General features: G+C 47.3%; 1 protein-coding gene across 1 annotated transcript in view; it reads left to right on the top strand.

Moving 5' to 3' along the window:
* Csmd2 (CUB and Sushi multiple domains 2) overlaps nt 1–27096 on the top strand; it is a 552860-nt gene that overhangs the window by 287052 nt on the left and 238712 nt on the right. The window contains exons 7-10 of the mRNA XM_035438911.1: nt 4933–5010; nt 9969–10056; nt 10829–10953; nt 20220–20341. Of these exons, the coding sequence (XP_035294802.1) occupies nt 4933–5010; nt 9969–10056; nt 10829–10953; nt 20220–20341 (413 nt within the window). The remainder of the gene's footprint in view (nt 1–4932; nt 5011–9968; nt 10057–10828; nt 10954–20219; nt 20342–27096) is intronic.

Here is a 27096-nt window from a genome sequence, read left to right as displayed (position 1 = left end):
AGGGCCTAAGGTGAGGCTGACCATCACTGTGGAGACATGATGGAGCAAAGCCACCCACCTCACGGTGCTCAGGAAGCAGAGAGAGACTCCCAGGAAGGGTTTGGTACAAGATGCAGACTCTAAGGAGAGGACCCATGGCCTACCACCTAAAGTCAGCACTGTCAGCTAGCACCCTGAGCTTCATGAGCCTTCCCAGAGATGTGTATGTACAGACAGTAACACTGACCCATTCATCAGCTCCCACATCGTGTGGGCCAGCTGTAGGCTCTACCTCCCAGAGCCCAGGCCTGGGCCAACTGAGCCTGGATGGGCATCTTTTATAGATTCTGTGACTGGAATGAGAAACATCTACTCAAACAGTTGTGACTCCTGTACTTCCCAGGCTATGAGAGCAAAATTTTGCCCATAGATTCTGATGTGTGTCCACTGACATCTTGATGCCCTCAAGGTATCATGGATGGTGCAAGCCTAGAGACCCGGCTCCAAGGAGTAAACAATAACAAAGTTAATATATACACTGACTTTTTAGATTCCTTCTCATTTAGCACTCATCACCTTGGTAAACTCTGTCCTGTAGTAAAAGTAGGAATTAAGGAAAGGAAGAGAGGGAAGGGAAGGGAAGGAATAATAAGGGAAGGGAAGGCAAGGCAAGGCAAGGGAAGGGAAGGGAAGGGAAGGGAAGGGAAGGGAAGGGAAGGGAAGGGAAGGGAAGGAAGGGAAGGGAAGAAGGGACCCGACTTGGGCTGGGGGATGATGTCATTCGCTACTGATGGCAGCACAGCTACCAGGCCCTGAGCCTGAGGGTTAGGCAGTTCTTCTGGGGAGGGTAGAGTGGGTGGGTCCTGTATTAGGTAGGGTTTCTGTTGCTGTGATAGAACACTATGACCAAAAGCAACTTGGGGAAGAAAGGGTATAGTTCAGCTAACGGTTACCCATCATAGTCTATCATTGAAGGAAGTTGGGGCAGAAACTGAAGTAGAAGCCATGGAGGAGTGCTCCTTCTGGCTTGCTCCCTCTGGATTGCTCATTTACCTTCCCAGGGATGACAACATCCACAGTGGCCTGGGCCCTATCTCATCAATCATTACTCAAGAAAATGCCTCTAGACTTTCCCACAGGCCAACCTGGTGGGCACATTTTCTCTGTCGAAGTTCCCTCTTTCCAGATAACCCCAGCTTGCACCAAGTTAACATAAAACTAGGCAGCACAGACCCCAAAATCAGGAGTCCTTCTAGGGTCTCAAGAGGGTAGAGGGATGGGGGAGGGGCTTTTCCTCATGCAATTTTGAAAAGAGAGGCAGAGCAGCCCTGCTCCAAGCAGCCTCTCTCTTCATGTCCACAGCTCTCATGTGCCATCAATAGCTCCAAGGAAACCCAGTGTGTCCTGGGTCCCAGGGAATAGTGTCTGTGCTGCTCTGCTCATCCCCATCCTTTCCCTCCAGTAGACACTAGAAGCAGAGCTAAGAATCCATAATGAATCCCCCAGCCACACCCCTGCCTCTTGGTCCGGTGTGGTAAGCCATCTCTGCAGACATGCTTCAGATGGGCTGCACTGGTCCAGAGACCTCCCACACTCACCTTGTTGCCCTGGGCCTTGGGGACAGAAACTTCAACTTTCCTCATGGCACTCAGACAGCTCTGTTTCTCCCAGGGATGATTGAATCTCAGCCATACCGTATTAACCGGGCTTGAATAATGCATGTTTCCCTGCTAATGCCCTCCTTTTGATAATGTGCCCATGTTAGTGTTCATTGGAAATTTTCCTGCTGGATACACACAGAGAGCAATGCACATTAATAAAGGAGGTTCCAGAGCGCAGAGGGAGACTGGGACTCCGTGGTAGTGACTGCATTTCATCATGCATTCCACAGAGACTGTCACATGTCGGGGGAACAAATTCCTTGGTCGGCTTTTCTATTTAGCCAGAAGTGGGGTCACTGGGAGAACCCCCTCCGCAACTGACACTGTAGACTTTAGTTTGGGAAATGGTGTGTTTCATCTAGTACTAACTGAGTGTCTGGGCCTTTAGCACCTGAACTGGAGACAGGAAGAGGCTGGGGAAGGTGGGTGGTACCCTTGGAACCACTTAAGGGGCCAGAGTCACATAAAGTCTGGGACTCATCTTCTAACTCCAATCACCTGACCCTTCTTGATTCCTAGTTTTATTTTCTATCAAGTAAGCACAATAGCCACCAGGAAAGGAATTTGGAAGTTTAAGGACCCAGTGACAGATGCCTGGAGTCATGGATACTCTTTTAGGCACTGAGAATACAGCAGCTAATAAGAAGGCTTGCCTTGGTCCCCCTTACACTGCACTGTGGGATGATAAATGAACCAGGAATGGTGGTCATGGACACCTTTAAGTCCAGCACTGGGGAGGCAGAAGGCAGATCTCTATGAATTGGAGGCCAGGCTAGTCTACATAATGAGTTCCAGGACAGCTAGGGCTACACAGTGAGAGTCTGCCTTAAAGAACTCTAAAAATGGCATAGCATGCTACAAAACTCAGGAGATGGACTCAGGATGGCCAAGAGAGCTGGAGGGGCCATTTTAGTGGGGTTCTGGGTGAAGCCTCACCAAGGAAAGGGGTTTTGCCCAACTGCCTCTGGAGAAATGGGGAACAAGTCACAGATATATGAGGGGAAGCATTCTGGAGAAGCTGGCAGCCAAGGCAGACAGTATTCCTAGCACACTGAGGGAACCACAGGGAGGCCTGTGAAGCTGAACAGGAGAGGTGGAGGTCAAAGAGAAAGCCAGCGAGGCCAGGAGGAGTAATGTAAATGGTCCTTGTGGGCCATTTATAGACTCTGGCTTGTGCTCCAGGAGAGCACATTGCCACTAAAAGCTCCAATAGGAAATGGACGTAGCATGGCCTGACTCATGCTAACCCAGCCTTCCTCTGACCCTTTGCTAAGAGCAGGCTACTCAGAGATGAAGGAGGAAGGTGAAAAGTCATGGCAACCAGGAAAAAGGTGTATCAGCAACTTGGGTGACAGATGAGATTGTGGGAAGTGGCTCACAGGGTAGACATTGGGGAGGATCTACTGTGCTCTCCTTGAGAGCAAGGAGCCAACGAGGTCAGTAATGAACTTGTAAAACACCCAGGGCCTGGCACACAGCAAGGACCTAGACACAGCTCTTCTGTTGCTGGGCATTGATCAGCAGGGTTGAGTCAGCCCCAGAGGCCTACTGACATGGCACATGGGGATGTAATTGTACAGCTGAACCAAGGTTTACAACCAGACGCAGTGAGTCCTTTGGTGGCCAGGAGAATGCCCTAAAGACAAGGGAAGCCAGACCCAGGGGAACAGATGAGGAGAAGGGTGGACCTTTGTTACCAGGAGATCTGTCTTTTGCATGCCACTCAACAAACACCTGAGGAGCTGTCAAATGGACAGAGCCAAGACTATTATTTAGTCCATCAGGTAGCCACCCAAATTCCATCCCTCAGTAACCTCCAGGACTCAGCCTCCTCTGCCCCCAAGTCAGCTAGTATGGACTGGGTCTAGAATGACCTACTGGCTATCCAAATCTTCCCATGATGGTAAAGATGCAACAGAGAAACCTAATCCAGAAGGTGTTTTTCAAGACTTTGGACTCCAGGCCTCCAAGTTTCCAGTGGCCAAACTCAAGGTCAAGGGATAGAAGAAAAATATATCTCATGTCTGCAATGCAATGCTACAAAAAATTATACCACAGGGCAAATATATATATATATATATATATATATATATATATATGTGTGTGTGTGTGTGTGTGTGTGTGTGTGTGTGTGTGTGTGTGTGTGTGGTGTGAGAGAGAGAGAGAGAGAGAGAGAGAGAGAGAGAGAGAGAGAGTGTACTTGCCTGCTAGGCATGAGTGCTCGGTTTAATTCCCAGTACCATAAAATATCCATATCACAAATGGTATGATATGGGAAATAGCGACAATTTGAGTTTAACCTAGTTTTCCACTCCCTGTCAGGGCTGGCTCAGAAATTGGGAGGGGAAGAAAATACAGAGTAACAACATGCAGAGGGTGAACTATGCACTTGTCAACTTCCCATTGCTATAGCAAATCAAATTAAAAAGAAGACAGCATTGTTTGGGCTCATGATGTCAAGAGGCATCTATAATTTGTGGGTTGGACCTATGGCAGTACAGTCCATGGTGGAGGGAGCACCTCGTGGAGGAGCCACTCACCATGGAAGCAGGGAAACAAAAGAGAAATAGAATGAGTCTGGAGTTTAAAGAGCCCTTCTGAGGACACATGCTTAATGGCCTAACTTCCTTCTCATAAGTCCCACTTGCAGAAGCTTCTAGCACCTACCAAGCGTGTCACAGGCTGACAATTGAACCCTTAGTTTGGGGAAGAGCATTCCAGATCCAAACTTAGCCAGCTGCAGATGCTCACAAAACACTCCACAAGGAGAAGACTGATGCTAGGTCATACCCAGGAACATCAATATAGCAGAACTTTATTCCCAGGAAAGCCCTTGGCAGGTCTAGAGGCCATCAGACTCCACAAGGTGACAGAGCCCCTTTCCTGCCTCCCTCAGAGAAGATCTGTTCCTTCATGGCAGAGCCCCTGCCACCCCTTGCTATTTGACTATACAGGAAGTCTTCCTGTATGGGACATCCCAAGCCAAGAGATAGGATAAATCTGACTTGCAGTGTGTCCAACCTGTGACCCATGTGGACCACATGCAGCCCAGCATAGCCATGAATGAAGCCCAATATGAAATCATAAGCTCACTTAAGATGAGGTTGTTGTTGTTGTTGTTGCTATTGTCGGCAATGTTTTTGCTGTTGCTGCTGGATTCTGTGGTTCTCAAGTGGCAGATGAAAATGTTAAGTCACAATTGTCAAAAGAGTGGGCACACCTCATTCTACAGGAATCCTGTGCAGGTCACAGACGACCCCTCCAACCGTCTTTCCTTCTCTGTCCTCTCTAGTCAAGAAACAAATTGAACTGAAGTCTCGAGGCGTGAAGCTGATGCCCAGCAAAGACAACAACCAGAAGACGTCTGTGTGTAAGTGTCGGCTGGCCCGCCCCCCGTGCCAGGGCATAGGGCCTCATGCTTGGATCTGAACCTCTGGTGTTGTGACCAGCTGTGACCATAGGGAAGCTAGCTTCCGCTAGATGACTTCCTTGGCCCCTCCCTCCCTCCCTCCATCTGTGCATGGAGTCACTGGGCCTGCAGCCAATGAGCAGCCCTAGGCTGCCCTCTGCCTTCTCCTTCCATTGCCTCCTTCCTCTTCCCTCCTCACTTCCCATTCGATCTGCAGTCCAGGGAGTCATTACTGCACATTTCTCTCTTTATTTTTTTCCTTTTGACTCACGTCCACCTGCTAAGACAGTTCTCTCTCTGGCGTCTCTTCAGGCTTGGATCAGGGTGGAGGGGGTCGGCTCCCAAGGTCAGATGATGAAGAGGAGGAAAGGGCATGTCTAATACGCCCCTCCAAGAGTGCTGGACCTGGCTGGGCAGAGCAAAGTGGGAACTGGGTCCTGGCTCTGTGGATGGTGGGGAAATTACGGCGGCACCCTGCTTGGGCTAATTGCGTCTTTGAGAACTTGTTCCTGCTACCCTTGTTTGGAAGATGAAAAGAGGTCTGGTGCTGGGGAATGGTCTAGAACATCACATCCAGAGAGACACCTGGTGGGCCTGTGCTGAAGAGATTTAGGGTGTAAGCCTTAGGGGTGTGCCAACACTCCGTCTTCCTTCTGGAGACAAGTACTGGGATTTAGGGTGTAAGCCTCAGGGGTGGGATGCAGACATTCCATCTTCCTTCTTGAGCCAAGCTACTCTGGTCCCCAGGATGTTGATTTTGTTTCCTTCCTGTCACTCCCTTTAGCTGCCCTTGTCCTCCTCCCCCTCCTCCTTCTCCCCTACCCCCGCCTCTGCTTCCCTCTTCTCTCTGCTTCTTCTCCTGCTCCATCCTGTCTCACCTCCCTGCACTCATTTGTCTTTAATTGCCAGAAGTTTACTTGTTAAGGAGAAATGGCGGAAAGCCACCAGGCTCCCAAGGTCTATGCTGGAGTCTGGCCAGAAGGTTGGGGGCAGAGACAGTTGGGGACCTGACTACAATGAACCAGAGTGTGGGGACTTGTCATAATCTCAAGTCCCCCCAAGTCAGAGGTACTGGTGGCTGTTGGATTAATCTATAGACCAGGATCTCCGGTGGATGACAGAAGGAACTAGGGGACTCTGGTTTTGTGCTTAACTAAGGACATCGGGGTCAGAGATGGGGCCCTAGAAAAGCCTTGGTCCAACCCAGGACCTTATAGAGAATGGTCCACTTATACCCTGGGTCCAAGTGTAGCCATGGAGACCGAATGAACCAAGGCAACTGTGGCTTTGTTGTATATTTTGCCATAGAGCCATAAACAAGCTTAGAGAAATGTCCAGCTTTGGGAGGGGGTGCAAATATTTACCCTTTACTACCTGAGAAACTACTGACTCAGTTTCAACATCTGTAAAATGGCGGTTCAGAACCCTAGCCATCCTTAGGGTACACATCACCATTTTACAGATGTTAAGTCTTAGATGCCGTTGGCTCTAAGATGTGCCTTCCTTACTGCAAGAGGTCCATAAAGTAGCTGAAAAAAATACACGTGATGTTGGGGTGTATTTGTCTTAGAGAGAGCTCATGGTTGTCATCATCTACACCTTTCCAAGGTGTCCACAACAGCCCCAGGGAAAAAAAACTAGTCTAAGGAAGTATTATAAACAATCTTCAAGCATATACATGCATGCACATGTATGCATATATGTGATATTTCTTTTGACAAGGTTTTAATCCCCATTGTAAGAGTTTCTCAGACGGGGGTGAGTTTGATCAAGTTGCTCTGAGGCAGCTGCTGGTATCTGCATGGACTTTATGGTCTGCTCAGACCCCCTGTGGACAGCTGTCTGGAACTCAGGGACGGGGTGAACCCTACTGATTTCTTCCTCTGGCAGTGACTCCTGGCTGTGCACCTGTAGGCATCTCCCTTCATTTTGGGTAGAAGGTACTGCCACAGATTTTCCTTATTGTGGGGCCATCAAGGGTGGGATCAGGATTACCCTGAGTTCTTCACCCCCTGTAGCCAACAGCAAGTCCAATACAAGTATCTGGTTTGGAGTGGCAGTGGAGCTAGGAAGTTCTGAAGACAGCAGGAATGCCTTTTGCTTCTACAATTCCCATAGTCACCTGATCCCTGGTTGTAAGTTCACTTGTTTCCTGGAGAGCCTTCTAGGTCTTCAAAGGACTGCTATCAGTACCTTGGGAAAGGGTGCTGGCTGGATGTGAGCTATGTCAGTGGGTTTCTAACTTCCTGAATGGTACATAAACCTTAGGGGCTGACTGACTTAAGGGAGGCAGGGTGGAGGGCTCTGTCATCTTAGCTCTGGTTCAGCCTCACCTATTTCCGGGATGTCGGTCAGTACTGAATGACAGGGTGGGAACTGCTGGAAATTCTCAAGGTTCTACTAAGGGGTGAGCGTTTCCGTTGGCCAGGGACCTTGGGATGGGTGTGGTCGGTGGACAAGCTGAATGGGCAGGCCCTGAGGAAGATGGCCACTGAACTTGGATTCTGCTGCAGGGATGGTCCACAGGCTTAATGACAAAGCCATCAAGGGCAGCTCTTGGGATGAGGAACCATCTTCCCTCTGGGTACCGCCTTTACTCCCCAAACTCCCGCTGTCCCGGGGACCCCAGTTACCATCTCCTTTCCTGTCCTGGCAAATCACCATGGCTCCCTGAAAACTCCCTCTGCTTCAGAGACTTCAGTCTTGCTGTCCCAGCCTGCAGGTTTTGGTGTTGGTGGAAATAGTTCTGTTAAATTGAGGATGTAAAAATCTTGGAAGTACAGGCTTGATCAGAAAGGGAACAGGGTCAAGACTAATGTCCAGAGAGGTGGCCTGCCTCAACCTGGCAGTGTGGAGCCACCCAAGAGGCCTTGCTGGCATTGCCACACAACCAAGAGTGCAGCCTGTGTCTGGCCTGAGCATGGAGCCTGTCTAAGTGTTCTGGTTCCCTTGTCAGCACTGCCCTGGGCTACTTGGGCGCAGGGGCTGTTCCAGGCCACCACTTGCAGCAGTGAACTGAAAGCTCAGCAGTGCCCCCACTTCCATCAGCTCCCAGTGTCCACACAGCCCCAGACTCTCAAGCCCCCGCCCCTCCCTCTTGCTGCCTTATCCTTCTGCATTCTCTTTTCCTCATCCGTTCCCTGCATCACATACCTCACCAGACTCTTGTCCTTGACCTGAATGAACAAGGAACTTCTTCTGATAAAGAGAACCTTTCTGCTACCCAGGACTCTTTATTTGTTTTGTTTTGGGTCACAAGTTTGTTTTTGTTTGTTTCTCATCACGTGGCCCTGGGTGTCCTAGAACTTGCTATGGAGAGCAGGCTAGCCTCAAACTCCTCTACTGCTCAAATCCTGGGATTAAAGGTGTGGGCCACACACCCAGCTCCACCGAACTCTCCAACAGCCCCCGTATTCCTGTGTATTCGGGATGACTCATACCCCTCAGAAGCCTTACCTCTGAAGCCTCATGTTTCACCTTGGCACTCTTCCCTCCTAAACTCTAGCTGCACCTGACACCCCCCAGTTTCTGTCTGCATCTCACTCTTCTGTGCCTGTCTTCTGCCTTTGTCACTGTCCCCATGTGTTTAAATCTCACCCCTTTAGAAGATCCATTTTCAATGCCACCTTCTCTGGGGACACTTCCACACTTCTCCCAGTAACGCATGACTGGTCCCCATCTAAGCATCCCTTCGTCACCCCCACTTTTGGCTCTGAAGTACCTTCACTGCATTGTGGCTTCCTTCAAGGGGAAACTCCTTGAAGACAGTGGTCATTCCTGACCACCCCTTGGAAGCTCCCCTTCTAGCCAATAGAAAGCCTTGTACAAAAAAAGGGCTCAGTGAATATGTGCCCTCCGTTGGAAATGAGTGGGTAGTGTGTAATTGGGAGGTGGAGCACCTCTCTCACATTACGGGGTACTGAGTGGGAATATGAGCAAGTCCAGAGACTGTTGCTATAGACCTCCTGTAACCCCTCAGTTGCCATTGGAATCATGGGGTTGGGGGAGTTCTTGAGTGAAATTTCTCTGGCCAAGCAGTCTGCCTGGCTTCCATTGTCAGTCACTCTCCACTCTGGGAATCCAGAGAAATGAGGTTAGTCCAGCCTGACCATTGTGAACCATCAAGAATATGAGCAGGCAGGGTCCTAAGAGTTGCCTGTTGTCTGCACTGTATTTGCATCCGCCGTCCCAAACCAAGCTCTGCTCTAGCTCAGGCAGGCATGGATACGGGTTTGGTAAAATGACGTGAGACTGTAAAGAAGTACCCCAGATAACATCTGCTTGGCGCACTTGGCTGGTAGCACTGGGAGGAGTGTGGGGGCTAATATTCTGGTACTTGCTTGCTGTGGTTTACCGGGGGTCTTCTGATGGGAAGAGAGCTCTCAGAAGAAATGTCCGTCTCTGAGCTCAAGTCCCTGCTTTGAACTTGAACTTGCAACTCTCTCTCATTCTTTACCGTTTCTGATCATGCATTCACCTTTTTTTTTTTTAACTTTCTTTGAGTCATCTCTCCATCTGGGGCTGAGTGGGAGGGGGCAGAGTCATCTCATCTAGAGCCTCCATCCATCCCTGGACCTGAAGTGCAGGATGGGGAGGTCACCAGAGCCTTTGGACCGTCCACTTCTGGACACTGGTGTGGGACGAGGGAACAGGATGGTTGTTGGGGAGGAGGGCTGTCTCAGAGCCCACATGATCCCAAAGAATTTCACTTGGATTTTTCTTGCAAAGGAATTTATCAAAAGCAGTCTCCCACCTTGCACAGTCAGGAAAATCCCTTTAGGGTAGAGAGCCCTGACATCCTCCACGACTCTGGGGGAGCAGGGTTTCATCCTGTCTCCTCCTCCCACACAAGACACTGCCCAACCTGGTGCCTCCCTGAGACTGTCTATCTATGTGTGTGCTGTTTTTTTGCCTTGTAGTAACTCAGGTTGGTGTGTCCCAAGGACATAATATGTGTCCAGACCCTGGAACACCTGAAAGGGGCAAAAGACTAGGCTCAGACTTCAGGTAAGACCTACTGGGGGACTTTCTGGCTGCAGATGGGGTCGGGTGGCCTGGGTGTGGGGGAGGACAAAACCTGCCCTTCCTGGAGGTTGGGTGGAGAGGGTGAGATGGGTGCAGGAGTGATGCTACTGGGGAAAAGCTGTGCCCTCTCATAGTCTGATCCTTGGGAGGATATCCCTGTCTTATGAGGCGCGATGGGGTATCACTAAAATATGCCCATATTAAATGTTGAAAAATGCATGCAGCCAGAGTTCAAAGGGTCACTCTTTAACATATTACATAATGGTGGCAGGCCTACAGCCAACTTGCATACCTCAGAGGCCATCAGATGGGTTTTTTTTGTTTTGTTTTTTGTTTTTTGTGGGTTTTTTTCTTTTTTTGGTTTTAGTTTTTTGGGTTTTTTGTTTGCTTGGTTGGTTGGTTGGTTGATTTTTTTATAAAGGTTTGAACTACCAAGGAATCTTCCCATATTCCTCCCCTTTCACCCTGGTTTATGGGTACCATCCACCCACTCTTAGCCCTAATTGATGCTTATCTCACAGCAGTACTCTTTGCTCATAAAGTCTCCTTTTAACTCAAACCTAAAACCATCAAATGTTTTCAAACAACTAAGATGAAGGGCAGCTGTATCCTCCAACAGATTTTAAGTGGTGAGCAGAAATGCCCAGATGAAAGGCCAGAAGGAGAAAGAAATTTCCCGGGGAAACTTGTTTTGGGAGCCAGGGCAAGGCCTGGCAGGTCCAGGAATAAACTCACAACACACCTTGTCTCCCAGGTTGGGATCCAGCGTCCAATTCACCTGCAACGAGGGCTATGACCTGCAAGGGTCCAAGCGGATCACCTGCATGAAAGTGAGCGACATGTTTGCAGCCTGGAGTGACCACAGGCCTGTCTGTCGAGGTGAGGGCACCTGCAGAAGGGAGGCCACCCAGATAGCCAGGCTGGGCATGCAGACCTGGTCCATTACCCAGGCTAGCTCATCTTGCTCTCTATTGTTCCCTAGAACTCGGGTCCTGCATCTTTGACTAATTACCGTGTTTATTGTCATCTTCTCTGTATCAAGGGCTTTTGCTAAGAGCAGGCATAGAGGGGTGGGGAGACAGACGCAGCTCCTGCCCTGCGTGGACTTCACAGTCTGATGGGAGAGGTACATAGGAAGCAGGTTGCTGGCACAGTGTACAAAGAGATCAGAATCACACAGAAATAGGAAAGCAAGTAACCCTTTATGCTCCTGTGTTAGATCCATCCGTTATAAGAGACAGGAGACATCCTGGACTTCTGCCCCTGGTGTCCTCGCTGCTTTGCCCACACTCTGCAGTAAACAGACCCCTGGCTTCTGAAGCAATGCTTTTAGCTATACAGACATGGCACAGGGCATAGCATCAAAGGGCTGCTCTGTGGGCTTCTCTGACAACATACCTGGCCCTCCTGTCCTCAAGAGCCCTACTGCCCACATTCTCTCCCGTCACATAAACCAACAGCCATAAATGATCTTAAAATACTGGGAGTGGGTGAAAGGCTGTCAGTGGGGCAAGATGGCAGTCAGCTGTTAGACAGCCCTGGAGATCAGAGGACCTCTCTAGGAAAGAAGGTCTATCTAAAAGGCCCACTACAAGGGTTCTAGTCTGTATCCTTCTGACCAAAGGTGAGGCTTTACTTTATAAGCACCTTTGCATCAAGAGGAAATTTGTACAGTATGGGGGTGGGGTGGCCTGTGGAAGAGAACCAAACTGTTATATGGAAGAACATGCAACGTCAGAGATAAAACCCAGTCTGTCTTGTAACTGTGTTGATGAGGAATCTGGAAGAGAGAGAGGGTCGTAGAACCATCTTCCAAACAGGCCTTGCATTCATGCCTATTTCTTCGACGTTAAGGTGGCCACGATCCACAGCGTATAATATGCTTTACTCCTTTCTACCATGTTATTCCAAAGAGCCTCCGGAGCTGCTACTGCCTTTTTTTATTTTTACAATTAAAGACACAAAGGAAAAAATCCTTGGTATAGCTGAGCATTTGGACGGATCGCCTGTGTCCTCTGGGCCAAGCTTCTTCTCTCCAGACACACTCGACAGTACCTGCCCATGCTCGACTGCAGGGTTCAGGGTGCTGGCCGGGTAATGCTAAGGTGACATAAGCACTTTATGGCTTGGCAGGTCCTAGAAGGAAGATGGAATAGGTGCACCTTGAAAGGTTCAGGCATTATGCTGGCCTGTCCCTGTCACCTGGTGGAACAGGCAGTACCCTGGTCAGCCCAAGGTTCCATGGGAACTAAGTCTGCACGCAGGTGCAGAGGACCCCTTTAAAAGATAGGCCCCTGCCCGTTTACGCTCTCTGTTCCCGCTCTCTGTTCCCTCTCTCTGTTCCCTCTCTCTGTTTCCTCTGTTCCCCCGCTCTGCTTTGTCTCTACTCTGTCTCCCACCTATGCTCTTGCTCTGTCTCTCTATGGCGACCGGCCATGGCGGTCAGCCATTTACCCTGTTCCTCTTCTTAGTCTCCCCATTCTGCCGGGCCTTATAATAAACTTATAGTCTTATGTCTCATGTCTCAGCATTTCTCTTTTCTTCTTTTTAAACAAAAGAATAACACACCTGTAGGTGCTTTATAGCAAGTGTTGAATGAGTTGATGGAATGGATGGATAACTGAATGGTACATGAGTCCAGGCACAGAGCTCCAAGATGACAGCTGCACAGAAAGGCACGAAGTATCCAGCCTGTAGACCCTCGGCCAATCTGTCCCTTCAGAGCTTCTTTTAGAAGCCAGGACAGCAAGGCCTTCAGACAGTGGTGGGATCCATTCCCTTGGAGAAAGGTTGTTCGTAGTCATGGAAGTTTATTCACAAGAAAAAGCCCAAGGTGGGGAAGGGCAATGTGCTCATTTATTTTCTCCGGATGTAATGTGGGCCCCATCCAAGGCACCTCTAGCGAATCTGACACTGGACTAAATTCTCTACACTTTCACTCTGCACTGGACTGCCCCCTCACACACATGTTACCCCATTACACACCCTCCCAGTGTGAAAGTGGGTGGTGGGGGTGGCCATTCAAATCCAGCCATTGCCACTCTGTAGCTGTGTGTCCTTAGGCCCTTATCTTCACCTCTCTGACTCCCTTTTCCTTCCCTGCTAAACTGAACCCACACTACCCCATTACCCAGCAGAATCACCAAGGGACGCAGTGAACTTGATAGTACTCATTTAGAAGTGGTTCAGGGTGCCCGCAAGGCTCACATGCACACCTGTGTGCGTTACCCTGCTGCACAGCTGGCTCTCCAGAGCACACCTTGTCCTCCAGTGACTGTGCATTCTCTCAGAAGCCATTCATTGTCCTGTCCTCTGCAGTCCTGGCCGAAGCCCACCATTAGCCTTCACCACAGTATTCTCATTATTGAAGGAGAAAACCACTCCTTCACTGCTTGCTGACTGAAATGGACACAAAGCACATTACTGAAGTGGGGATGGGGACGGTTCTCAGCACAGCCTGACCCTCCTGCCTCCTCCTGCCCTGGTCCTCATTGTTCCTCATGCAAGGCTGTGGAGACGGAGGCGGTGGGAGGCCCAAGTCTTAGACTCAAGTGATCTTTCCCCAGCTTTCCTGAAAGTCAAGAGCAGAGTTCCATCTTAGATACAGTGGTCTCCTCTGGCAGTCTTTGAGCGCCCCCACCCTTTTGATCTTTTGTTTTAAATTAATTGAAATTTCTACTGTAATTGTGATTTCTTTTTTTCTTTTTGTGGGAGGAGGGGACTCAGCTTGGGTGAACCTCACTGTTACTGTTAAAAAGGGACAAAAGTCCTTCAATTACACGAAGCTCCACTTTGGAACGGGTTGCCAGAAGATGGTAATCTCAAGCAGTCTGGCCGCCATGGGGTATTGTTTTCCCTCAGATGCATGTAAAATATGGTGTGGCTTTAATTATTCACTTTTCCACACAATTAATTATACTAAAACACATAGGCAGGCAAATAATAGGTTCTCTCTGAACGTTCGAAGGCCGCCAGAATGAGTCGGATTTGTGACTGATGTGAGTGAGGACGACGGAACTGTGCCCTCCTTGTGGAAGTTTTGAAATTGACGGTGTGCTCCAGTTTCTCCTTCCCCTCCCTCAGGACTTAGTCTCTCGGTTGACTCCTGGAAAATCTTAGTTGCTTTAAATTTGACACAAGGCCTCAGGTAGTGCAGGCTGGCCTCTACCTTGCTCAGCTTCCATGGGTGACCCTGAACCCTTGAAGCTCCTTCCTCTACCCACCAAGTGCAGGGATTGCAGACACATAGCACCACACCTAGTTTCCTACAAAAGCTTGGTCATGCAGAGCAGGCTCAGGGAAAGGCAGAACACAGGTTTTATCTGTTACTTTTATGTTGATGTCACCAAATACCTGTCAGGGAGTGAACAGGAAACATGGCTCTGTGTATGTGTGCATGTGTGCATGTCTCTCTGTCTGCCCTTCCCCTCTCTGTGTATGTGTGTCTGTCTCTGTCTGTCTGTGCATGTGCATTTAGAATATAGTAATTTGGGTGGGTGGAATACCATACTTGGACTCCAAGGCCTAAATTCAAGTCCCATCTTTGTTATTAGCAAGCTAGATGGCAGAGAAGACTGGTAAAATGGATCTACATCTTTTCCCTTGACTGTAAACTGGAAGAGGAACATGAGAACTGTGTACAAAGCAGGCTGGACTAAATGGCATGAGCATTACTATGTCTGTCTTCCTCCTTAGAGGCCATCACAAGATCAGATTCCTGAGACAAACCCTTAAACATCGGTGTCCAAGTTATATGCCCTCTCCTGTCCCTTCCCTCCTTCCTCTCCCCTCATCCTCTCCCTTCCTTTCCCTTCTCTCCTTTCCCCCCTCTTTCCTCTTTCCTCTCCTCTCCTTTTCCTTCTCTTCTTCCTCTCCCATCTTTCTTTTTCTGGTGGAAATGTCTTATTGAGTCACTAGAACCCATGCCTCATTTTGCCATCCCTAAAAATGTCCCCAAGTCCCTTACCTGTATGTGCTAATGACAATGCTCCCATTTATTAAGCCATTCATACTTGTCTAAAACATTGCACTAGGCATTTTTCATCATTTCCTTATGAAGCAAATGGCAATAACCATATTTCATGTTAAGCTGAAGCTTCTAGTAGTTGACCAACTTGCCCAAGGGCACAAAGCCAATCAGTTGAGCTGTTTCAACTCTTCGATCCAAAGGCTCTGGGCTACTGGCACTTGAAAAGTGCACCTGGACCTCCTTCGGAGTTGGAATGTGGGGGAACAGTGTGGAGCAGCTCCCCACCCCCATAGCTTTGTTTTGACTGAATTTCAAATATATAGAAAAATTACCATTAACATAATGAGAACCCCACCTGAGATTTATGCAACTGCTTTGAAAGAGCTAATGGAGAAGAAGGAAAGTGTAGGTCAGAGAAGTAGGAGGGAATCCAAGGCATGTATGCTACTATTCAAGCAGAGATGGGCCATTGGGGTCAGAAAGGTCAAAGGTTGGATACCAGTGGGATTAAATGACTTGGCACAACTTTGAAGCTATTCTGCAGAGAACTGAGAAGGAACCAAAGGAGGACCAGGGATAGAAGGCTGACTTCTTTTGAGGGCAAACCTTGAATCTATGGTGTGGCCACTGCTGTCCAGTGCCCACCAGGCCCTGGAGTTAAGAAATAAAGAGCAGATAGGATATTTGAGCCGAGGCAGGCTTTTGAGCAGGTAGGGATGAAGGTGTGGAGGGAGCTGGAGATACTGGTGAGTGGTATTGTAGTCCAGTCTATGTGGGAAAGGGGGTCAGGGGTTCTATAGATGGGGAAAGGGTAGCGATGAGTGGAGTATAGGGGCCTGGGATGTAGGGCACCAGAGACATTGTGAACAGAGCGTCCCTGCTGGAAGTATTAGTGAGAGGAGAAAGGTGGCTGTGATGGCTGGACTCCCTGGTTCCAAGGACATCAGGGTTCTGTGTATGACTACAGATGGGATGGAGGCAGCAGTAGTTCAGACCCTATAGAAGGGACCAGCATTTCAAAGGGGCCACCTCTCTGCTAGAGCAGGATAAGATAAGCATCAGTAGTCAGGGTTACACCTTGGGGAGTCAGGAAGAGGAGGTGTCTGCTAAATAGCTTCCTGTTTCCTCCAAATTCAGGAAGGCAAGAAAGTCAGCAGCCAGGAGAACAGAGGGGGTGAAGGGAAGGGTGAGAGGCCTGAGGGCCGTATGGAGAGGGTCTCTGAGCAGCAGGAGCTGGTGAACGGACAGAGCAGGGTTGTTGGGAAATTCCCAGGAAGAGTTTGAGGTGGGTACCAAACTTACAGAGACATCAGCTTCCCTCTCCTGTGATTTTTTTCCCATCAAAGCTCAATTATGTGAAGGCAGATATGGAGACTATTGGGGAGATGGTTCAGAATTGACATCTCCCAGGCAACTGACTAGAGGAAAAAGAAGAGAGACTTGGGACTTGCAGAAACGTGACCATAATGGTGGCCCATGAGGCCTAAGCTGGGTTAGGATGCTAGGGAAAACAGAAGAGACCCCAGTGGTCTCCATGGGTCTGATATAAGTTCCAGGAATTGTCAGACATTCACTGAAATGTCAGCAGAAGGAAAAAGATGGGCACTGTAGAAGACGTTGGAAGCAGGGCTTGGAGGGGAGAAGAAAGACTTCTGTTAAGCAGGAGGCTGTGGAAGATGTTGCAGCTACAGCGGGGATTTGTTGACCTTAGAATGGGTAGTGGGAGGCCAGATGTGATGGTGCATGCCTGCAGGTCTAACCCTGGGGAGGTTAAGTCAAGAGCCCAAAGTTCCAGGCCAGTCTAATATGTAACAAGTCCTTGTCAAAAAGGGGTGGTGGGCGTGATTTGTGTGAGGTGAGAATTCGGCTCAGGGATGGAGAGAGGTCATTCATAGGAGTAGCAAGAGCAGACAGCCTAGATCAAGGTAGAAATCAGATTTCAGGAGAAGCTAGAAATGGGGGATTTGTCCTGCATATCTCTTGTTCTTGAAGTGGTCTCCTGCTTTGGAGTCGAACTGTTTCAAGTCTGGAACTGGCTGTGGGTCCAGGTGATGTCTCCCTACAGTTCCCTAGGGTTCTGTTCCCAGCCTCACAGCACAGTGATGGCCAGATAAAGAGTGGGAAGCCCAGAAGATGGGGAGAAGTCTCTATAGAAAAGGCTAGAAGGGCAATTGCAGCTAGGAAAATAGGAAGATACATTCATTCATTTTGATTCAGACACTGAGAAGCTGCCATTTGGCCAGCCCATCTGGGTCACAGCGAGGAGCTCTCCATTTGGAATCCCTGGAGCTGGCTGCTCAGGGGTGAGGAGTCTGTCTGTCTGGAGCTTCCCCTGCCTGACCTTTCCCAAACAGCAGACAGAAAAAGCAGCTAAGATTCCATCCGGAACCTGTCTTAAGGTACTCGGTGCTAACAATCTGCAGACTGTAATATTTTAATTAAACCCCTCCAAGTCCTTAAAGTGGTAAGTGCTTTTTGACCTATTCTCTCTAATTACCTTCGGCATATTTTAACACACTGCAAATACCATCTAATTCTTGGAAACAAGCTCAGGATAAATCGAGTCTTTTGGCAGCAAAATCAGACTTCCCAGAAGAGGTGGGAGATGCTGCCAGGGGAGCCATGTGAGGATGCTCTGTAGGGCTAGAGTACTGAATCCTCAGGTCCTCTTTGTAAAGCTGGGAATCATGTCAAAGGGGAAAAGCCCATGTAAAGGCACTTCCTGGGCTCCCCAGGAGTGACTCAGTCAGTAAAGTGCTTGCTGCACAATTGTGAGGACATGAGTTCAATACCATGAGAAGGAGGAGTGAGTGGAAGAAGAGGAAGAAGGAGGAGGAGGAGGAGGAGGAGGAGGAGGAGGAAGAGGAGAAGAAGAAGAAGAAGAAGAAGAAGAAGAAGAAGAAGAAGAAGAAGAAGAAGAAGAAGAAGAAGAAGAAGAGAAGACTTGCCTGTCAGCCAGCATAGCAAAATTGGCAAGCTGTAGACTCAGTAAAAGATTCTCTCTCATAAAAACCAAGGTGGGAAGTGACTGAGTATGACACCCACACGCTCCTGTATATAAATGCCAATAGAGATACACATAGAAACTTTACGAAATCTAGAATTAGCACTCCTTGGCCTAGGAGGAAATCTTGAATGTAGAGAAAGAAAGACGGTGAGTGTAACACTGAGTCTGGCAGACCCAGGACCCCTTTGCTGAATCCTGAGACATTCCCTTCCTGTCTGTCATTGAGTATAATTTCACTCTCACTAGAACTCTCTGAGGTGCTGTCACCTGCCCATTTGGAAGAGAAAGAGGCAGGGGTGGAGTGGCTTCTTGCTCCTTTAGGCCTGAACAGCCAGATATAGACTGGAAAGGCTAAGTTGCTAAGCCCCCAAGACAGGCCTGTCCTCATCTGTGTAGTCCTCCCCAAGTGTGACCTGTGAGTCAAAGTGTCCTACAACCCAGAGTGAGATGAGCAATTCGATACATAAGACAGCGTGGGAACTGGGTTGTCGAAACTCTATTCAGGGGCTGGGGAGATGGCTCAATTGATAAGGTACTTGCTGCACAAACACGGGCACCTGAGTTTGAATCCCCAGCTCCCATGTAAAATCTGGGTGTGGCAGTGCACACCTGTAACCCCAGTGCTAGAGCATTCTGGGGGCTTGCTGACCAGCAGCCTAGCAAAATCAGTGAGCTCCAGGTTCAGTTGAGTTGAGAGACCTAGTCTCAAAAAACTAAGCTGGAAAGCAATGGAGAAACATGTGATGTTGACCTCTGGTCTATGCACACAGAAAAGCTCAATCCATATTGGAGCTCATTGGTGGGGTACAACTGCAGGTGCAGAGTAAGGTGAGCCACGAGAACTACCAGTGCTGACACCCAACCCCTCCAAACAGCCCTGTAACTACACCTGCGGTGCTCATATGTGAGGGTTCTTGGGTTCTCATGTATGCTTCCAGCTTTGGTCATGGTCCCTGAGAGAGGCAGAGCCCTGCTGACATTTTTCTCGGCCCAAATTCTGGCTGGCCCATAATAAAGGTTGGAATGAATGAGCGTGGGAATCAGTGCACACAATGCATAGCAATTCTTTACACCTGGGAGTGAGCCATGAGACCTGCCTCTGAGGCCCATGGGAGGGGCTCCCTGGGAAAGCCTGCAGCTTTGTCATGCCTGGCTCCACACAGAGAGGAGCTCCGGGAAGTTTGAGGTCATCAACAGAAAGCAAGTCTGACAGCACGTCCATTTCACATGCTTAGGCCCGTTGAGTCTGCGCACTTTGTCTTTACTCTTAGGCACTCTGCCTGCAATTGGGATGAATTGCCATGTGGGCAATGACAGCACAGGCTCACAGAGCCCTTTATTAAAATGGCTGTGTGCTAACATTGAGGGATGGGGTGGCTAGGACTCCGTGCACATGTTTTTAAAAGGCAGCAAACACCTACACCCAACGTGGAGCCTTAAATGAGATCAATCACCCCTTAATCTAATTAGTTTCGAAGCTATTTTAAAGAGCTTAATTAGATTAAGCCGTGATTGATAACACTTTATATCTACTTGAGGAGAGCACTTCTAATTCACCTTGAGTCTTTATGCTTCCAGTCAAAAGCCTGTTCCAAGGCCTGGGCTCAGTAGAGATGGATGAGGGAAGCAACAGGCTGGCCTCTGAAGCCACTCTCGTGCCTGGAGCTGGGTTGAGTCAGGCATTTTGGTAGAGTCCTTGGGCACAGGCATTCTGAATCCAGTAGGATGGCCTTCACGAGGACATTCTGAGACTCTAGTTTAGGAAGACTGCAAGGTGGTAGAGGGGTGGACTGAAGTCAGGCTACTAGGCAAGCACTCTTGGGGTTCAGTGCAGTACGTAACTGTTTTGGAGAAATAAGCTGCAAATAAGAATGGAGCAGGATGTTTGAAGTGTCTGTAGGTGCCTGTGACCCTCCCAGCCCTGGTCTGCACACTCTCTGTGGAGGTGAGCTGCTTCCAGAGAGTTTTGAGCCTACCTTGGTAGTTCATCACTGCCCATAGGACAGCGCTCCAGGCACTGTAGCATCCCTCTGAGCCTGCTGGGAAAGGTGGGCACGGATGCAGGAAGCAAGTGGTTTCTGGGTAGAGTCTGTCCAGGGCTGTGCATGGGAGACAGGAAGGACTGTATCTGCGCTAAACTGAAATGTCTATCTTATCTCCTCTCCACAGCCCGCATGTGTGATGCCCACCTCCGAGGCCCCTCGGGCATCATCACTTCCCCCAACTTTCCCATTCAGTATGATAACAACGCACACTGTGTGTGGATCATCACAGCACTCAACCCTGCCAAGGTAAGGCTCCCACAGTTGGGGAATCAGGGTCCCGTGGGCAGGTACAGGTTAGGGACAGATTGCCTACAAGGGACTAGCCACCCACCCACCTCCTGGTGGTAGCTTCTCTGCAGATAGCTTCCACTTGTTTTTATCGGGTATTGAATTTTTAAAAAATCAATAAGACATAAGGAAGATATAAGTAACATTAACCCAAGAAATACTCAGTATCCATGTCCCAGCATAAGAAAAAGAAAAGAAATCAGCTATCTTGGTGGTGCTCCACCCAGACCAATCCTCTCCCATCCCCAGTACCTTCAGACACAGCCATGGCCTGAAGTGTATTTGTTATTCTTGTGCGTCCTTGCTTATACTAACTGTGTGTCCCTAGAGTACAATACTTCATGTGCCAGCATTTGAACTGTTGTAATCTTGTTTTTAATGAACTTCCCTCACCATTTAACTAGGTTGTGTGCAGTCCGACTCTGTTATCTGAAACCTTTTATGTATTCATTTCTGCCACTGGGAGATTGTTACTGTTTTGTTTTGTTTTGTTTTCAATTTCAAGTATTTTTTGTTATCTTTTAAAAGTGTGACAGTCTTGCCAGGGTCCATAACAACCTGTCTGGAGCATTTGAGTTCACTCTGATTTGTTGATGCTGTGTCCTTTGGTCCATGAATACGGTATGCCTTTCTACCTGCTTGGGGTTTCTTTATTGGCTCTCAGCCAGCTTGTCTCCATTACAGCTCTTACTCATTTCTTGATATATTTGCTCCTAAATACTATCTATATCTTATGTCATATAAATATAGCAGTATGGTTTGTATAAATGTAAGTCATGGCTTTCAAAATCCATCATCTGATCTGAATATTTCTGGATGCTCATTCAAAAAATGTTTATCAATTTTTGTACTTTGATTTTCTTTATACATAGCAAATATCTTGAGATCATTTATCTGAGATTTCTTTGGCATTGTGTTCACAGGCAGTCGACACCTGTGAAGAATGATGGCTTTATCTCTTCCTTGCCCATCCATTTATCGTTTGTGATAGTGGTGGGTTGATGTTGAGTGGAATTTGTTTCTTCACTATTCTGTGTGATGGTTCCTGGAGAATGTTTCTTTTTAATATAGAAAGTCTCCTTTGGGGCTTGAGAGGGTGTCTTTCACATCCTAGTTTACCAAGACTTTTTATTGAGGATGGATGTTGAATTTTATCAAACAACTTCCCACACCTGTGATACCATCTTTGTTCTGCTCCTGATTCTCATCCCATAGCGAATAGTGTTTGTTGGCTCTCCCAATGCTGCCAGTCTCATTCCTAGGTCCTCTACTCCTCACTTGGTGTGGACACTTTCATACTTATCTATCTTTAATTCTCTAACACCTTATTTAATAATGTGTTTCTATTTTGTTAAGTCTGTTCTTTTATTTTATCCTTGCCAGAAGTTTGTATCAAGAAAATGCTGGCTTCATAAAACAGTTTGAAAAATGTTTCCCTCTGCCTCCTGGGATTGTCAGTAGAAAATTGCAATAACTTTTGCCCTGAAAGTTTCGTGGACTTTTTCAGCCAAAGTGTCTGGATCTGGTGTTGGGGGATTAGACTACAGAGTCAATACCTATAATGACTGGAGAGTAATCTAGGTCATTTGTTTCTGTCTTGAGTATATTTAACTAAAATTTCAGAAGTATTATAAACTGTATTATATGTACAGTTATGCTTACAGATATCTGCTAATATTGTGCTTTGTGTCATTTTTTCCTTTTTGATTTACATCTTTAAAAAATCATTATTGCCAAAAGCTACATATTTGCTAGTCTCATCAAAGAACTGAGTTAGGTTTTGTTACTACTCCTTTAAAAATGCTTTGTTTCATCAATTTCTGTCCATCATTTCTTTCCTTCCATGTATTCAGTTTTATTTTATTTTTGTCTAGCATTTTATTCTTCCTGCTTAGTCCATTATAATCAATGTTATTTCAGCATCTAAGACTACAAATTTTCCTCTTAGGATTATTTTGACTAAACCTCTACAATATATAATATATATATATATATATATATATAGAGAGAGAGAGAGAGAGAGAGAGAGAGAGAGAGAGAGAGAAAGCATGGTTCTAGCATTTAGTTCTGATAGTCACTTGGTTTTATTTATATGTTTGAATGTTTCATGTATGTGTATATGTGCACCACGTGTATGTCTGGCAACTCAGGAAGTCAGAAGAAGGTATTAGATCCCTTGGAACTTAAGTCACCATGTAGGTACTGGGCACCAAGCCCAGGTATCCTGCCAGAACAGCAAGTGCTCTTAACCACTGAACCACCACCACCACCACTTTTTTTTTTCTAACTTTGGTGCTGAAGAATGAACCCAGTACCTCAGGCATGCTAAACAAGTATTTTCCCACTGATATACTCCCCAGCCCTGTTCTGAATATCTTCCCATTTCCATCATCACTTCATTTTACTTAAAAATACATCTGGATTTTTAAACAATGGAATTTTCTGGTTAGATTATATAAATTATATAAATGACTGGTTAGAAAGTTTACGTAAAGGGAATATTATATCTTGACTCACTTGAAATTAATTGAGATATATTTTTGCATCAGAAGTGGTCATTTTTCATGTGTTCTATGGGGCTTGAAATAAAACATGTTTTTTCAAGGTACACTTTGCAGTTTTTATGTTCTGCTTTCTCTACCACATCTGGCTTTCTGGTTGTGTATGTCTTATGTCGTAATTGACTTTTTTGCCTTCTTAATCAATATCCCATGAGGGAGGGGTATTAAAATCCCGCTATGACTGTATGTGTCTGGTTTTCCCTTAAGTTCTGTCGATTTTTGTGTCCTGTACTTTGAGACTGTTTAATTAGAAACACAAGTTGAACATTGCATGCTTCCCTGGTAGATAACTATTTCAAAAGAATTATGTAATGACTCTCTATTGGTGGTAATTTTTTTCCTTGACGCTTCTCTGTCCCTCCCCCATCCCCAGCAATTAGATCAAGTTTCTTCTGGTGTCTTTCTTATCTTCGCTATTCCATTACTTTCAACTTTTACTTGATGTTTTTTGGTGTTTTGTGCATAGCTGTATTTTTAAGACTAATAATCTTGTAACTAGAGAATTCAGACTATGTAATCATATTTAATCATACAGTTCTGGCTATTTGAGTTAGCCTGAAATACTCTGGAAATATGTGTGTATTTAATAATCTACAGGTTCTTCTTCCTGAGAGGTCAGGCATCTCAAAACACCACACTTCGAATGGCTCCACTCTTCTCTGCAAGTGTTTTTCCATGTCTCAGGGTTGCCCCCCAACACCCAGTCGGTGTTAACTGTTTAATAAGCCAGTGCTGGCTCAGGTTTCTGGTTCTGGCTTGCTTGTGTGTTCACCACCTCCCAATTTCCAATCCCTCCCATCACAGTCCTACTCCATAGAAGTTCCTTCTTCCTGCTCCACCTCCATGCTTCTGCACCCATGTTCCTGTTGCCAGCAAGCTTTCTTAGCTCTCTGTTGTCTTGGGATGTTCTTTTTACCTTGTTCTTAGAGGAACACCCCTGGACATGTGAGTCCACAGTTTCTCTGAGGGTGTTTATCACTCTGCTATCTTCTGCTGTCACTGTCAATTTGTCATCACTTCTTTGCATGGTGTCATTTCTGTCTGCTTCATGACCTTCTCCTCATCCTTGCATTTCACTGCCCTGTGTCCAGATGTGAGCGCCTCACATATCTTCCTGTGAGTTCACCAATATTCTTGGCCCTGTAGCTGGTGCCTTTCCTCCAATTCTGGAAGTGTTTAGCTGTTATCTTTCTCACTGTTGCTCTGTCTTTATTTTATTGCCTCTCCCCCTCCCTTTTTTAGGAGTTTGAAAAGGTTCACTTTCTCGCTCGTCTTCTGTTTCTTCAATTCACATGTTTCCTCTCTTCTAGTCACTTATTCTCATCCTAGCTGTTAAATAATTTTCAGTTGTGGAGCCATCTCTGGTCCTTTGTAACATGTTCTTGATCTCATTTCCCCTTCCTCGGATGCTGAGAGCCTTGGTCAGTTTTTAACGAAGCCTCTTTTGTGTTCTGGGTCTGTTGATATAAAGTCTGTACATTTGATTTGGGATCAGTTTTCACCTCCCATGACTCCCAGAGCCATGTTTCAATCTGTGCAGTTTAATTGTTGGCTATATGACTAGAATAATCATAAACTTTGGGAATTACTTGAGACCAGGGTAGAACTTGTTTTGTTTTGCTTTGTTTTTCCATCTAGAGTTTTTGTTGACCCGTGCCTGGTGCTGGGAGCATCTCTGGCTATAGCCCTCTTCAGATTTAAGTTTTTACCACAAAGGTTTCAAACTACATAGGGAGCATGAAGGTCACAAGTCGTATGCAAGGGCCCCTGCTCCTCATGGATGATCAACGGAAGAAGTCTTGCTTTCTGCCCTGTCAGTGTCGAGGGCTGAGCTCTGCAGCTTCCTGCTCCGCTCACAGAGCAGAAAGTCCCAGATGAAAGCAGATGGACTGATTTCTAGTTCACCCCCATGCTACTTTACAAGGAGTGTCCCCACCTTGGGGAGCACTAGCCTCTGGCTCCTGTCCCTTCTTCAGAAGCCCCTAAAACCAAAGCTTCACTTCCCTAAATTTCAGTCATGCACTCAAGGCCCAGGCTGGCCTTGTGCTCCAGTCATTCTCTGGGTCCCCATACTTGCCACGCAGCAGCCCCTGACTCTTCCTCCTTAAGTCAGTGTGTTTGGACTGCTTCACCAAAATGACCGCACTCCAGGCAGGGACCTTAGATGGCAACCTTCATTTCCTCAAAGCTCCAAGGGGTAGAAGGTATGATCAAGGTGCTAGCAGATTTATTTTTGCAGAGGACTCTATTGATCTAGTCCTCCCTTGACCTTAACTCTCTGCAGACAGAGGTGCTCTCCCAGACTGCTCCTCCTGTTCCTCCTGCTCCTGCTCCTCCTGCTCCTCCTCTTCCTTCTATGGGGACACCATACCTCTTTCATTAGAATTCCCTTTTAGGACCTTGTTTGCCTTAACTACTACCCTAAAAGGTCTGTCCCCTAATGAAGTCCCAGGGGCTTCCACACAGGAGTTTAAAAAGGATAGCATTCAGTCTCTATAGTTTATAAAGAGCTTTTTTAAAATTCTTTTGTTTTTAAGTTTTAGCCACTTCAAAATCTTTTAGTTCAAGTGCCTAAGGTTGCAGCACCGAAAACACAGGAAGCGAGCTCCCCTCCACAGCATCTTACAAGGAGAGATCAACATTTTATTGCATTGTGTTGTGCTGAAGCTGTTTGGCAGGGAAGGGCTGCCATAGCCACGTGGAGTGAGGCTCCCACGGAGCTTACTACTGTAAGGTTGTTAAGTGGCTAGCCAGAGGATTCGTCTTCAACACAGTTGAAGATATTAGCTCGGTTTGGTTTTGAACTTGAAGGTTACAGTAGGAGGAGGTCTGGATGAGATGTGAGAATTCACTGAGGAACAGTTCGCGTCCCTCTCATTAGGCTAAGCCTCACCAATGTATGGAGCCTAGTGACCCCATATTTGCCCCCCCAACCATATATCAAAGAAAAAGTTGCTCCAGCCTGGACTCCCAGAGCCAGGCCCTCTAAAGAGAAGGCCCTTTCAAGGCTGCTCCTAGCATCCCAGCAGGACATGGATAAGATTCCAGTAGTGGCTGAGGGAAACCATAAGGGTTAAGAGAGCAAGACAAGCTTTCTCTGGAAGCTGGTCCTGATGTTGAGTGGAAGGGGGGGGCCAGGGAACACACCTTGCAATGGGGGCTTGGGCTGGTGTCTCAAAGCTGAAGCTGTGGAAGTGAAGTGGCCCCCTGCTGACAAAGGTGAAGTACACACTTTCTAACCTGTTCCTGGCAGCTGGGGGAGCCACCCCAGGACATCTCCTTCAGCAGAAAAGAGAGCATAGTGACTAAGTCCACAGTGCGTTTTAAGAGATGGCCATCTGCTTGGTCATTGACTCTAGGTACATCTTCTGCACTTGAGGATACACACTTAGCAATAAAGACATGTGTGTAAGCTGAAACCAGAGTAGAGAGAAGTGCCCCTGGAGGGGAGCCAGACAGAGTACTAGGGAAACTCAGGAAGAAGTTGCTAACTAGAGTGTCAGAGGTGATTTTACAAAGGAGATCTTTGACCAGGGCCTTATGGGTGGTAAATAGGAAGGAGCTCAGAGCAGACCCATGCAACAGCACTGAGGTTGGAATGGGCCTCTGAGAATGCAAGTTATTTTCCAAGCCTGGATCAGCCACTTAAGGAAAGACAAACAGGGTCCACCCGCAAGCTCAGCCCAGAGGTTTAGATTCTATCTTGAAGCAGAAGAATGTGAAGCTAAATATATTAGTCTGTCGTTAATAACAATAATGGCTTTTACTGTATGTCTGGTGCCAGCCATTGAGCAAAAGAATCCTTCTATATAAACGATCCATTGCATTTTCTTAATTGTATAATGAATTAGGTTTTAACAGACCTACCAGATGGATGAGGAAACTGGAGTTCAGCTAGGTTTCAGGTTGGAAATGGCCAGCACATATGGCCAGTAAGTGGCAGGTCTGACCTCCATCTTTCCAGCTCAAGTGCCCCAGCAGTCATAGCTATGATGCTGTCTGCTACTGACTGGAAAGGTACAGATGGGGACAGCCGGGATTGTTGCTGTAGGATAGGACAGAATCAGAATATAATCAGGGACAAACAGGAAATCACTATCTTCTTTGCAGAGACGCTGAGCAGTCATCATGTAGCAGGCAAAGGAGTTGCAG

The sequence above is a fragment of the Cricetulus griseus genome, chromosome 2 (genome assembly GCF_003668045.3).
Source record: "Cricetulus griseus strain 17A/GY chromosome 2, alternate assembly CriGri-PICRH-1.0, whole genome shotgun sequence".
Classification (NCBI taxonomy): Eukaryota; Metazoa; Chordata; class Mammalia; order Rodentia; family Cricetidae; genus Cricetulus; species Cricetulus griseus.
Note: the sequence above shows the minus strand (reverse complement) of the source record. Positions and strands in the feature narration are given on the sequence as shown.